Source organism: Macrotis lagotis, chromosome 3 (genome assembly GCF_037893015.1).
Source record: "Macrotis lagotis isolate mMagLag1 chromosome 3, bilby.v1.9.chrom.fasta, whole genome shotgun sequence".
NCBI lineage: Eukaryota > Metazoa > Chordata > Mammalia > Peramelemorphia > Peramelidae > Macrotis > Macrotis lagotis.
The window spans coordinates 28,641,420-28,656,704 of NC_133660.1; the positions used below are offsets into that span (position 1 = coordinate 28,641,420).

A 15,285-nucleotide genomic window follows, 5' to 3' on the forward strand; every position below is an offset into this window, starting at 1 on the left:
TCATTCACATTTATATCTGCAATTATTGAGAAAAATATAAAAGTTTTTTTTTCAGGAAGAAAAGCTTTGTACTGCAAACATCAGTGAACTGGCATATAGAAGGTCCTTAATAATTGCTAAATGACTATTGAAGTAGGTGAAAATCTATGTCTTTAAAACAACTATTTTAAAGCTCACATATAAAGCATTTCATCTATTGTATTCTTGCCTTTGAACTAGTAGTTTCCTTTGTTTGGAACTACTTTTATTTTGTTTTATTTATTATTTATTCACATTCTTTCTTTTTAATTTGGATTCCAAATTCTCTCATTCCCTTCATCTCTATGCAATTCCCATTAAGCTTGTAAAGTCACGAAGTACACATTTCTATATTAACAATATTAAAAAAGCAAGGAAAATAAAGTGAAAATCAATATACTCTTAATGTATTTTTTTTCCAAAGAGCTGATTGTTCAATAGTTACCAGTACAATTCTGCAAGTGACCATCTAGATTTTGCTTAAAGATATCCTATGACCCAAACTAAATGAACACAATTGCAAAATGTTTTTCACACAAAGTCAGAGCTAAACAATTGTAAAAAAGACAATGGCTCATGGTTAGGCCGAGTTAATATAATAAAAATGACAATCAACTCAAATTAAATTACTTATTCAGTGCCATACCAATCAAACCACTAGAAAACTAGTTTATAGAGCTAGAAATAATACTAACAAAATTCATCTGGAGCACCAAATGGTCAAGAATATCAAAAGAATTAATGGAAAAAATGCTTAACTATAGCTGATCTAAAATTATATTATAAAGTGACAAAAATCAAAACTATCTGGTACTGGTTAAGAAATAGAGTAATGGAACAGTGGCTCAGAGAAGGTACAAAAGTCACTGTAGTAAATGCCAAAAATAATCTACTGTTTGGCAAACACAAAAGACTCCAGTTTCTGGGATTAGAATTTACTATTTGACAAAAACTACTGGGAAAAACTGGAAAATAGTTTGGCAAAAGCTAGGTATAGATCCTCATCCCTCACCATATGCCAAAATAAGGTCAAAATGGGTACAGGTTTAGACATGACAGGCGATAACATTGGTCAATTAAAAGAACAAGATATGATCTGTCAGATCAATGGAAAGGGGAGAAATGAGAATGATGCCGGAAAATCATGAAAACCAAGTCAGCATCTTGGTGAAGAAGATACGAAAACTACTGAAAATTACATCCTAAAAACCAGTTTGGGTCAAATAGAATAAAACAGCCCAAAAAAGCCAGTGAGGAGAAGAATGCCTTAAAAAGCAGAATTGGTCAAATGGAAAAGGAGATACAAAAGTTCTCTGAAGAAAATAATTCCTTAAAATGTAGAATGAAGCTAAGGTAAGCTGATGGCTTTGTGAGAAATCAAATAATAAAACAAAACCAAAAGAATGAAAAACTAGAAGAAAAATGAGAAATATCTCATTGGAAAAACAACTAACCTAAGAAAAAAATGAGGGAAAGATAATTTAAAAGTTATTGAACTACTTGAAGGTCATGAGCAGAAAAGGAACCTAGATTTTGTTTTTCAAAAATTTCTCCATGAAATATCCTGATATTTCATGCCTTGATATCCTAGAAGCAGAGGACAAAATATAAATTGAAAAAAAAACCCACCAATTACCACTTGAAAGAGATCCCAAAATGAAAACTGCCAGAAATATTATAGCCTAATTTCAGACCTCCCAAGTCTAGGAGAAAATATTGTAAGCAACCAGAAAGAAACAATTCAAATATCATGGAGCTATAGTCAGTATTACACAAGATTTAGCAGCTTCTACATCAAGGACTCATAGGACTTGGAATATAATATTTTGGAAGGCAAAAGAACTTGGATTACAACTAAGAATCAACTAAGCAGCAAAACTGAACATACTCTTTAAGGGGAAAAGATGGACATTCAATGAAATAGGGGACTTTCAAACTTTCCTGATGAAATGACTCAGAGCTGAACAGAAAGTTTTATCTTCAAGTACAGGATTCATATGAAACATAGAGAGGGTAAATCATGAGTAACATAATGGGTGTTGAATTATTTGTTCATGGGAAAATAATACTGATAACTCATATGAACCTTCTTATTTATTGGGACAGTTAGAAGGAGCATATATAGATAAGGCCCAGGAGGTATATTTGAAAGCATCAGATATTAAAAAGATGAAATTAAGGGGGGAGAAAGGAACATTCTGGGGAAAAAAGGGAGAGTTTTAGAATGGAGTTATTTATTTCACATAAAAAAGGCAAGGAAAAACCTTTGCAGTGGAATGGAGGTGGAGAAAGAGAAGGGGTGTGAGCATTACCTTCATCAGAAATGACTCAAATTGGGAATAACATATGTATTCAACTGGGTATAGAAATCTATCTTACCCTAAAGGAAAATAGGAGTGTAAAGGAATGGGGAAGGGGAGGCAGGGGAAGGGGGCAGTGGAGTACAGGTGACAGAAGAGAGGAAGGATGGGGGGGAGTCAGATGCAACACACTTTTGAGGACAGACAGGATGAAAAGAGAGAGAATAGGGGGAATAGGATTGAGGGAAATATAGATAGAAGTAGCAACTGTGGGGGGAAAATGTTGAAGGGATTTCTCTGACGGACTTACGATAAACAATGCTATTCATCCCAAAGACAAAACTGATGGTATCTGAACATAGACCGAAGTATACTTATTTCCTCTTCACTTTATTTTTCTTGAGGCTTCTCTTTCTTTCCAGGGGAGAGGATTATGTCAATTTTTACAACATGACTATTGTAGTAATGTTTTTCATGGCTATACATTTTCATGGCTATACATTTATACCAAGTAACTTGCTTTCTCGATGAAGGTAGTAGGTTGGGAGGAAAGGAGAAAATTTGGGACTCAAGTTTTCAGAAGTAAATGCTGAAACTTGCTTTTGCATGTCTCTGGGGAAAAAAATTATTTCATTTTCTTCTGTGGTAAATTTGGATAGATTTACTTTATTTTTTATTTTTTGATTATTACATAAATATTTTGTTTTCCAATTATATACAATAATAGTTTCTATCATTTGTTAAGGTTTTAAATTTTACAATTTTTCCCCCTCATTCCTTTCCCTCCCCCTCCCCCAATAGAAGGCAATCTGATAGTCTTTACATTTGTTTCCATGATATGCATGGATGAAAATTGAGTGTGTTGAGAGAAAAAAAACATATCCATAAGGAAGAAAGAAAATATTAGAAATAGCAAAATTATGTAACACATAAGACAACTTTTTAAAAATTGAAGATATTAATCTTTGGTCTTTGTTAAACTCCATTTTTTCTTCTCTGGATACAGTTGGTATTCTCTATCATGGATCCATTAAAGTTGTCCCTGATCATTGCACTGATGGAGTGATCATGTCCATCAAAGTTGATCATCACTTCATGTTGTTGTTAAAGTGTGCAATGCTCTTCTGGCTCTTCTCATCTCGCTCAGCATCAGTTTATGAAGTTTTTCCAGGATTCTCTGAAATTCTATCCCTCCTGATTTCTAATTGAACAATAGTGTTCCATCACATACATATACAATAATTTGTTCAGCCATTCCCCAATTAATGGACTTCTTGATTTCCAGTTGTCTACCACCACAAACAGAGCTGCTATGAATTTTTGTACATGTGAAATTTTTGCCATTTTTCATGATCTCTTCAAGATATAGACCCAATAGTGGTATTTCTAGATCAAAGAATATGCACATTTTTATTTCCCTTTGGGGCATAATTCCAAATTGCTTTCCAGAAAAGTTGGATCAGGCCACATCTTAAAATAAAACATATATTTTTTTTAAAAAAATCAATATAGCTGTTTTTTAAAATGAAAGAATCTGATCTCTGTTGTTATTTTTAATAGGATGCTGCCACTGAGAAAAAGCAAAGTGTTAGTTTATATGAAAAGTGGGTTTTGGTCTATATAAAATTATTTATAACCAAAATCACAAAGAACAAAATTGGATTGTGCAATTCAATTCTTGAATAAAAATGCATTTTCTTTTGTATATTTTGGTTAAAAAAGAAAGTTAAATTGAACAAATTTTTTAAAATATCAATAAACATGGGAACAATTTTGAGGAAAAGTGGCTTTCAATTGCTTGTGACAATTCCAGGAAAAAATATTTTGAAGGAGACAAATTGAGACATGTATAACCCATAAATGAATCACTACATATCTCTTAGCCTCAAATGATTCTGTTCTAGATATCTTTTCAGAAAATACATTGGAGGGGGCAGAGCCAAGATGGCAGCAAGAGAAAAGCTTTTCTTAGGTGCTCTCTCCAAAATATTTCAAAATCCTTAAAATTATGACTAACTAAATTTTCCAGAGATAGAACCCACAGAAAAATTGAGTGAGGCAATTCTCCAGCCCAAGATAACCTGGAAAATAGTGGGAAGTTTTATTTCACTGGATTAGAAGAACAGCACAGCCTCCCAAGAATAGCCCCAGGGCACCTTGGAGTCCAGCTCCCAGCAGCAGAAGCAGTTTCCTGACCTGCATCCTAGGGAGCACCAAGCACAACTTGGAAGATCAGCAGAGAGACTTCTGCCAGAGCGAGCAGGGAGCCCAGTCCTTCAGTGTGGCCATGGCACTCAGTGTACATCAACAGCCCAGATCCAGGAAACAGAAGCAAGCCTGCAGCAGGAGCCTCCAGGCAGCTGTGCCCTGAGTGCTCAGCCAACCCAAGGTAAGGGAGTGGAGGGAGACTTCCAAGGTCTGTCCTCTGTCCCTGGAACAGGACTCTGGGGCTCTGACCACATTCAGATCCTGATTGCAGTCTAGACCCCCCCATAGAGCAGAGAATCCCCCCCCCAGCTCCATGGAATAAGGGTGCACTTGTGGTCATTCACAGACCAGGAGAGCAGTCAGAGCCTCAAACACTGAGATCCTTGTGGGGGTGTCTCAATAAAACTCAAAAGTTCAGGAAGCACCCTAAAACCAGGCAGAGACTTGGGAAATGAGTAAACAGAAAAAAAAGGAACTGAACTATTGACAATTACTTTGTCTATGATCCCAAGGAGGATCAAAATACTCAATCTGAAGATGAGAAAATCCAAGCTTCTGCATCTAAAGACTCCAAGAAATATGGAAGTCTTGGGTTCAGGCTATGACAGTTCAAAAAAGATTTTGAAAATCAAGTAAGGGAGATAGAAGAAAAACTGGGAAAAGAAATGAGAGAGATGCAGGAAAAACATGAAAAAGAAGTCAGCAGCTTAGTCAAGGAGATTCCCCCCAAAAAAATGCTGAAGAAAATAACATGTTAAAAACCAGAAAATACAGTGTAATAAATTTTGATACTTGGAACTGGATATATCAATGAAATTGTAGGTTTAAAACTAAAAAGAGGTGGTTTCAGGGAGGAGAAAAAGAAGAATTTCAAAAAAAATCTTAGAAGAATTCTATAAATGTAAGCAAAGCAAAATGAACAGAACCAGGTGAATTCCACATAGTAACAGCAATATAGCAATGATAATCCACTGTGAAGAATTAGCTACTCTAATCAAAACAAGGCTTGAAGACAATTCCAAATGACTCTTGTTGGAAAGTGCTATGAACTTCTAGAGAAAAATACTACTGAACTCTGAGATCAGGATAAATTACACTTTTTTCTCTCTATTTTCCTTTCCAACATAGGTAATATGGAAATATGTTCAATATAATTTAACTTGCATTTTGATGTGGTAGTTAAATGTTAGAGGCAGAAGGAGAATAAAGAAATCAAGAATTTTTAAAGATAAATATTAATTTTTAAAGTAATTCAGAGACTCTTTTAAACAAAATAAATGAAAACATATAAAAAATAAAAATATCTACCATTCCCAAAATTTTTTTCAAATCCATCCCAATCCCACAAGGAAGATCAGAATGCTTTCTAATACAGGAAAACACATAAGAAAAACAAAGATTATTAGAGAATAAAAGTCTTCCTCTGAAGTTTCCTCATTCCCAGGATGCAACCCAGATGGGTCACCTTTTCAATGAAATAAATGCTCAAGCTACTACTATATCACTGGAAAAGTTCCCAGGATGGCCATGGAAACAGATTCTGTGGTTTTAGATGGATGGGGTGTGACCTGGAAGAGAAAGTGAGGTTGGTGATTTTCCATAGCATCTTAAATCCAATTCACTTTCATTACCTGGTGTCATGGTCTTCTTTGAGAATGAGAATGAGAATGAGAATATTAGGAGCAGTCCCTCTGCTGGCAAGTTGGAATACATAGCTTCCTTCCTTGTTTTCTTTTTTTTCCTTCCTTTCTTCTTTCCTCAAATCCCTCTGGTTCTCTTTGATTGGCCAACACTTGGTATCAGGCTAAATCTACCATTGTTTTGGGCCCTGATTGATTCAGAGTGAAGGAAAACAGCAACCATTTCTGTTTCATATAAACACCTTGAGGGTCTTACACTGCCAGACAGATTTTTTTTTTTTGGACTATGCCAAAAAAGGTTCTTTTCACTTCTTTTCTTTTTGACCTGAGAATCACTGAGAAACACTGAAATTCTTACCCCACTAATTCAATTTTTTTGAAAGAGGTCTTTCCTTTCCTCTTTTCCTCATTTCTCTTACCTTAGCCATAATCACTCAATGGATTTTGCCTCAGTCAAACTGTGACATGGGAAAAGACTCAGCTTTAAAAAGCCATTGCCCACAGACCTGTCTCCAGTAGTGCTGATCCATGTCTGGCAACTAGAACCAATTGGCTCTGGAGGAGAGCCCCACTTTGCACGCATAAACATTCTTCCCCCTTTCATTTAATTCTTAGCATGCACTCCCTGGAGTCATGGTCTTTTTCAAGAATGAAAGACAAACATTATCAATCAATGATGGATTGCTTGTTGCAGTATAATAGCAAATATAAAGAATTATGTTGTGTTGAATACTTTAGGCAATGAAATGCCATTCTATTTAGGTAATTTGGGGGCAAAGCAGGAATCTCATATCATTAGTGACTGGGAAATTCCCACTATCAGAAAGTTTTACATGACTGTACAATGCCACCAAGGTGTGTAATTCTATTTTGTGGTCATAATTATATTTATATTTGTATATGGTTACAAACAAATAGGTGTAAATGGATATTATATATATATATATATATGTGTGTGTGTGTGTGAAATATGTATATATATATATATGATATATATCATATAGCTGCATATAGAATGTATATATCAATCAATATTATGCACTTATTTTGTTCAAGGAGTTATAGTCCTGAGATAAATTGGATCCTGGGACTCAAGGTAGAGGGAAGTTTTAGATTTGCCATTGGAATTGTGTTCTGTGGAACCTGAGTCAGTCTATGAATCCAAGCCCTTTCCCCTGCTTAGGACCTGAGATGGTACAAAGAATGAAGGGTTTAATGCCTTCCATGTGTTGCAAGGAGTAAATATGCATATCTGCTATAAAACATTTCAAATGAATATTCCTTGGAAAAGGTCCAGAGTCACTTACATACATGTATACATAGGTAAGTGTATGCAAATGTGTTTGATTATGCATGCACATGTATACATATATAATATACATCCTCAAACATACACATATATACATACATATGTTTGAATATATATGTAAAATTATGTGTTTATATCTTGAAAAGATCAATTATATATGTGACATCCAATTGCTTGGGCTGTAAGAAAATCATTTTGCATTGTAGTTTGCCTTCTTTGAACATCACCATTTCTTTCTGTGAGATATTGGTGAGGTGTTGAACACTAGTTATTGACACACAATGAAATACACTAGCAATATAAAAAAGATTGACTTTGTTTTTATTATTTTTATGATGTTATATAACTTTATCAATATACTACAACATGGGTTTTAATGGATGGAAAGTCATTGTAGGGCTTGTTTTGAATTACTTGAATGTGAAAATCTCATTTTAGTTAGCATTATACTTTTTACTCCTGGGGCAGATACGTAGAGGTCCAGAAGAGTTGCTGCCATTTTGAGAACAAGGAGAGAAGTAAGGGCAAAGTGGTCCTCGAAAAACATCATTTGGGGGACTGCAGATTAGAGTTCTATCTGCAGCATTGTAAAAGGCTATATGTCCTCTTTCATAATCAAGGAAAATGCCTACCTTATGAAGAGGTTGGCACACATGAATATCATGATGTGAACAACAGAGGTGAAATTTATTTCCATATGTAAATGCTAAAAGGGTACGTGTATTCCTAAATGAATCAGGCACTTTGCCTTTCCTTCTAATTGATTCTTTACAGATACCCACTTCCCATTCTGTTTTATTCCCCACCTCTACTTCCCAGTAGTGTTTCCCTGAGGTGAAACTCTGGGAAGCCAAGACACGGAGAACAAAATCAAATCTTTCTGGATTATGAGGTACATTCTGTGGGACAGAAACATATTCGACACTCTTCAGATCATCAGACAGAAGAAGATTAGGATGGGCTGTTTTAGGATCCAGAGTTAGATCTCCTGTAGGAAAAAAAAAAGGCATCATTCTCCTTGGAAATCATGGTCTGGGGTTGAATAACAAAGAAACAGATTCCCTACTCCTGGGAGAACCTTAATCTGTGAAGTTCCAGTCACAATCCCCACCCACTAGAAATATAACATAACTCTAGGTGGTTGTACTATTTCCAACACACTTGAATGACATAGTCATCTATTAACTCAGTTTCCTTATAAAATGAGGTTGACACAGTGAATGATCTTTAATACATATTCTCCCAGTTTCAGCTTTATGTTAGACTTTATATTCTAAAGGATTCCTTGAATATTTAACAACCTATGATACAATAACTTGCTGATTAGTGAAAGATATAGAGAAATAGTTATGTAGATAGTATGTACCTGAAGCAAAGGCTACTATTGGCATAACTTTTTTTTCAGTATATACTTGAAAAAAACAGGGTGATAAATACTCTAACATTAGAAGAACCATTTTTACCCACTCTTTTTTTTATTTTTACAGAGAATGCTGTATTCAAGGAGGTTTTAAGTTCTTAGGGGCAATTTGAGACATAATCAGTTTGATTAAGATTATAGTGCCAATATAAGGTGCATTGCAAACTTATGGGAAGCTCCTGGGAATTCTGAAACGTCAACTGAGGTCATTATGGGTGACTTACTGTGGAAAGTCTGTAGCATTTCTGTCATGCCAGGGATCTCATATATAGTCAACCTGGGTGAAGCAACAACTGGATTTTGAAGTAGATCCTCATTCCTATAAGGCAAACACACCTTCATTACTAGGATTGCAGAAATCTCAGGAATGGATGTCAATTTTAAAAAGTTGCCCTGGGCTCCCATACTGTCAATTCCAATGAGCCCTTTCATCCACCAGAGTCCTTCACAGACATACATGTCTGTCTCAGTTTGCCACATAATGGAAACCTACCTTTCCAGTATGCCTTTTGTATCCTAGAGGGAAGGAAAAAAAATGAAAGATTTAATTTTCTATTTCTTAGTCAAGTCCCATAGCATCATCTTTTTCAGAGAGTACATACATGGTTCCTATAGTCTCTTTTCATCCTGACAACTATTTTCCAGGAAATGTTCATTTATTTAAACAAAATTGCTAAGAATCACCCCCTGGACATTCTTTCATTGGTTTGATATTATCTGGCACCCTTGAAAAATGGGGAAATCAATCCACTGTTAGAGAAGTGCTATTCTTGCCCAGATCTCCTCTGCCTCTCCTGGTAGAGAAAATTCATTTGACAGAATCCACCTGATGTTTTCTTTGAATGTGGGAGTAACAGATGGTGAAATTGGGAAAAGCATTGGGTGTCTGGAAGACTGGAACACATTCCTTGTTAAAGTGGCAATGTACCTTCGAAGATTAAAGAGATATCATCTTATCTTCCATAGCTGAAATTTGAGAAGTTTGATGCTTGAAGTAAGGTTGTATTTTGGGGGCCTTAACATTAAGGCCTTACTTCAATCTCTTTAATCTTAGAAGGTGCATTGCCCATCCAGTCTTCCAAACTCCCAATGCTTCTTCTCATTCCAAAAACCCCAAAAAGCAAAGAAATAATCAGTCCCAACTTATTCCACAAGAGAGTAGTAGTATTGTATTGATTCCTTTTGAAGGGGGAGCAGAATATTATGAGTCAGGATCTCAAATATTCCTTAGTTCTATTGATGATGCATCAATGTTGTCTATTAAAATTTGAAAAAAAAATGCCACACCATCTTCCCATTTAAAGTAGGGAAATCACTACTTCCAAAGGGAGATCAAATCATTTAGGGCAACATCTCTGAAAAGATCATCCCTTCACACATATATTAAGAGACTGGGAGTCATCAAGGTTGTCTCTGATACCAAAGAGCAATGAAACACAAAGCAAGTTTCTCAATGTGCTAAGAACAATCGGCCTTCTCTAAAATGGGGGAATGATAAGGAAATGGATATGAAACACAGTCTAATTTGAGTAATTATGGTTGTAATTATTTGGTCTTTTGACTCTAGTCCTGTCCTCTGAAAACAGAGTCGAATTCCCAAGGGGCCAGAAAGTGAACCACTTGAATGGAGATACAAACCTCTATTTCCCACCCCATCAGCACCTTCTGTTGTCTTGTCTTAACCATTCTTAGTTTTTGAATTCAAGCACTCACCTGGAGCATTTCAATGGGAAGCTTCTCGAAGTTTTTCTCTATTTCTGACATCACCATTTGCAAATTGTGGATCTGTTCAGTCATTTTTGTCTTGCTCTCCTCAAACTTTGTGGAGTTGTCCTTTACTTCTTGGTCCAGTATTTGAAACTGTAGTTGTTTTTTGTCTGACAAAAGCTGGTGCTTTTTCTCAAATTCAGACTCAACAGACTTTCTCCTAGCCTGATCCTCCAACTGTAATCAAATAAATTGGTAAAAAAAAAAAAAAAGTAAAGAAATGAATAGTAAATAAAAGTCAGGGTCTGCATCAAACATGTGTGCTGGTTTTTAATTTCCATTGCTCATCTGAGAAGTATCATGGGGCTGTTATACAAGAAACATCTTTTCTATCAACCTGCCCAAAATGTTCACTGAGATCATTAAAATATAGTATCTCTTGGGGCAAAAAGGTGGTGCAGTGGATAGAGCACCAACCCTGAAGAGAGGAGTACCTGAGTTCAAATCCGACCTCAGACACTTAATAATTACCTAGCTGTGTGGCCTTGGGCAAGCTGCTTAACCCCATTGCTTTGCAAAAACTTAAAAAAAAATAATATATATATATATCAGTTTTCTAATGAGCTTTAGAGAGTTTTGGAGAGAAATTACCCTGTGCTAGCCATTTGAGGATTCTTCTTTAAAAGAAAACTCCCTCTGCTTTCCATGGAAAACTCTCTAAAGCTCATTAGAAAATTATTCTCTATAAACATATTTTAGTAGATTCATTCAATAACAAAGGTTTACTACAGGTATTTATATTTAGAAACAAAATTTTAATTTTTAATCACACCAATATCTTTCCACATTTGTTCATTAATATAAATCTCTTCCAATAAACAATCGGTGTTCTTTCGCTTTTGATCATTTTCTATTCCTTCTTATTGAGAGTTTTCAAAGAGGCAATATATTTATAAGTTTATTACTAGGTGGTGCAGTGGATAAAACACTGGCCTTAGAATCAGGAGGATAGGAGTTCGAATCCAGTCTCTGAGACTTATCAGTTGTGTGACCTTGGGCTAGTCACTTAATCCTTACTGCCTCACCTCCAGGACCATCTTTAGTGATCATGATCCATATCTGGTGACTGCACCCAGATGGTTCTGGAGGAGAAAGTGAGGCTGGTGACTTAGCACAGCCCTCCCTCACTCAAATCCTAGTCATGTGCTTGTCGTGGCATCATCACCCTTCTGCATGTTCTTCAAGTATGAAGGACAAACATTATTTATGAGCTTATCACTAAGAAAAGGCAAAGGCTCTGTCTTTACAATACTCTCACACATATTCTAATTCTCTTTGAAAATGTTCCTTCCCTGCCCCCATTCCTCCTTTCACAGAAAAAATATATCCCATATACTCTGGGGCTTCTTCCACAGAAAAAAACAAATTTTACTAAAATCTCTAATTTGAAAGTGATCCCCATGTGTTAGAATGTTGTCAAATTTCCTGGGTTTTTGCAATGAGAAAGGATGCACATCCTTCATTCTGTCATAGTTAGGTCTTCTCTTTTTTTCAAAACATACTTTAATTTCATACTCTCCACCTTTTCCCAATCCTTTACTTCTGTGGTCTTCTCTTCCAAATTAACATTTGCTGATTCTTCTTCTGTTTGTTTTGTATTTGTATTATTTGTAATTATCAGTGCTCTTTATGATTTATGAAAAGCTCCTAGGGTAGGAGGATTGATTCATTCCTTTGATTTTTATTCCCAGGGAATGGAAAATCTTCAACACATAAAAAGGCTTTTTATAAATGATTAATTTATTATTTTTTTCTTTATTCTCAGACCATAGTATTATTATTCTTTTCATGAGCAATCATGGCCCACTACTGGAGAATGAACATACCTAAACCTAAATAAAAACTCATAATCCTCTCATACTCTCATGGTTCACTGCTCTATGCATTGTCATTGGGCTACAAGATTACCAGCCAGTCCCACTCATAAAAGTACAAATGTTTTTGGAAGAGTCAAATGAAAAAACAAATGTCACTCACCTTTGTTTCAGCATTCTGGAGGTGATAATACAAGTACATCCTGCTGTTCATTTCTGAAGGGCTAATATGTCTTTACATCAAACACTCACCTTGAACATTTCCACAGGTTGCTTCTCTGAGTTCATTGGAAGATTGAGGATCTCTTGGGAAGAACTGTCTTCCTTCTCTTCAACAGTTAAGTTTGCTTCTTTGTCCAGTCTTTGTAACTGTAACTTTTCTTCCTCCAAAAAGAACTGGTGAATTTTCTTAAATTCATATTGAAGCATCTCTTTGAGATTCCAACCCTCCAACTATCACCCAAAAGTTTGGAACAAAGGAAGAAAAGAAAGGTCAAGGTGAACAGGGTCTAGGTCAACATCAAACATTTGTACTAGTTATTCCTTCCTTTTTGTCTATTTGAGCAGCTTTATGGGCCAAATTAACAGATACAACTTTACTATCTGCCTTCTTTGATGTTTTCGTTTACATGTACTTTAAGGTGCATTCCCTCTTGGAGACTTTTTTTTCCTAGTTGATAATGAAACAGAGAGGGTGTTTTGTAGAAAGGAATAGGGTTGTGGAATGCACACCACATGATGATATTTTTGTTTCCAAAACTGTCTAAAGTCAAGTGGAAAAAAAATTTCTTTTTTTACCTATTTTTGTAGAGATATTTTTTAAAACAATCTACTGCCATTTGCTGATCAAAGTGCTTATGAATGAGTATTGAGATATTTCATTAGTAATATGATTCTGTTTGTTATAGAAATTTACTTCTCATTATAATAGTTACAATTCCAACTAAAAAGGGCTTTCAGAAAAAAGGACATTGTCCACATTTATCACACTTAAAAATAATAAAAAAAGATAGATACTTACCTCCCACTGAACCTCTCTATTTTCATCATATTCCAATTCTGTCTGAAATTTCTGCTTCTTCTGATTTAAAATATCCCATTTTTCTTGGAGCTTTTCCTATTAAAAATATCAAGTTTTTTTTAGGTTTTTGCAAGGCAAATGGGGTTAAGTGGCTTGCCCAAGGCCACACAGCTAGGTAATTATTAAGTGTCTGAGACCAGATTTGAACCCAGGTACTCCTGACTTCAGGGCCAGTGCTTTATCCACTGTGCCACCTAGCCGCCCCCCAAAACATCAAGTTTTAATTCAATTTCTATTTTATTCTGAATGTCCCCAACTGATCATGAAGATAGTTGAATAATCAGACACTTCTAGGATTGAAAGTGAACAGATCATCTTACCGTGCACTGACCAACAGCCTTTTCCAAGAGAAGGACTTTGTGCTCCTTGTGCTCAGTGGATGAAATGCAACGGCCACACAAGGGTCTGTGGTCCTCCTCACAGAAATATGTCACATCTTTCCCATGTATGTCACAGGTGGTCAGGTCCCTGATGCTCTGCAATAAGAGAGGTCTAAGCTTCTTGCCAGTGATAATCAGATTCCGCAGCCTCCTATTGTACAAAAAGTCTCCACATTCTATGATTTCACCGCAATTTGGGCAGCTTATTGGGGTGTCTGTTTTCTTCCAGCAACTGAGAAGACACTCTTTGCAGAAGGTATGGCCACATTTGACAATCAATGGGTCGGTGAGATAGCCCAAGCACAGGACACAGGTGAGATTCACTTTGAAGCTTTCAAAAATAGTTTTGCTATTCATATTCCTAGACCTGGGGAGAAAAAGTCAGAGAAAAGTTTGACAAAGACATACATGTTCTAAAGAACAAATCTCTGGATCAGACTGATTGAGAAACAGTTGAGGGCCTGTATCAGAAGTAAGTCATATCCTATGCACATATGAGGCAGATAGATCAGAAATACTAAATATCAAGCCACCTTCTGAATGTGACCAGGGAAATGTGGATCTTGTACCCAGAGAGCAAGTATGAACTGAGGTATGACACTATTCTTAGCCCTGCCTCATCTCTATTTTTTTTAGATGATATATTTTATTTTTTTCTATTTCTGGTTCAATGGATAGTTTTTCCAGGTTCAGCTCCTTCCTACCCCATCCCCAGGGCATATTGTCAACATGTGGTTTTAACTAAAATTCACTATGTGACACAGACTAAATTCTAATTCAGGGGACAACTCTGTGCCACTCCATCATAGAGCCTATGCTATCCCTACTACCCCAATCTAGTCATTTAGAAGAAAATTTTTTTAAAAATTATCATAAAGTCATGTGTTTTGGCCCAGGATCAAGGAAACCTAAAGTGAAACCTAGAGCTGATCCTGAGACCCTAAATGATGGGGTGCTCCCATCTGCTACTATATACTCCTGCTATTTTTTATTCCTCTTGTCCTCCAAGTCAAAGTCACTATGTTCTTAAAAAAAAACTTTTTAGTTTTTCCCAAGTCTTTCCAAAGGACACTAGTTTAACTTAGCTTCTGGGTTCAGTTTACGATAACTGATATCATTTCCAAAGGTTATCACAGTTACATTTCAAATTATATGAGCTAGTATTAGGTAGGTAAAATTTCAAATCATTGGTCCCCTAAAATGCCACTCATTAGTTAAAACTGACAAATTTTTTGTTAACTCCCACAGCTACAACCCATTTACTGAACTAAGATATGTTCATCTTTCTAAATATATAATGGAGAAAAGTCTTACCTTCTAGTCCTTCTTCAAGGATAGTCAATTCAGG

At 35.8% G+C, this 15,285-nt stretch overlaps 1 protein-coding gene across 1 annotated transcript; it reads right to left on the reverse strand.

Moving 5' to 3' along the window:
- Positions 1–7,909: 7,909 nt before the first annotated feature.
- LOC141519083 (putative E3 ubiquitin-protein ligase TRIML1) lies at positions 7,910–14,294 on the reverse strand. Its single transcript, XM_074231541.1, has 7 exons — positions 13,878–14,294; positions 13,498–13,593; positions 12,729–12,929; positions 10,609–10,839; positions 9,389–9,411; positions 9,120–9,214; positions 7,910–8,463 (listed from the first exon to the last, which is right to left on the reverse strand). Exons 1-7 carry the CDS (start codon positions 14,292–14,294, stop codon positions 7,910–7,912), a joined length of 1,617 nt encoding a protein of 538 aa, XP_074087642.1.
- Positions 14,295–15,285: the final 991 nt, after the last annotated feature.

Bases quoted from the DNA above. Each gene is read 5' to 3' on its own strand.
- LOC141519083 (XM_074231541.1), bottom strand. From the start codon at position 14,294: ATGAATAGCAAAACTATTTTTGAAAGCTTCAAAGTGAATCTCACCTGT. The intron at 13,594-13,877 runs GTAAGATGATCT...TATTTTTAATAG, and splicing joins AGGCTGTTGGTCAGTGCACG to GAAAAGCTCCAAGAAAAATG. The intron at 12,930-13,497 runs GTAAGTATCTAT...TTTGGGTGATAG, and splicing joins ATAGAGAGGTTCAGTGGGAG to TTGGAGGGTTGGAATCTCAA.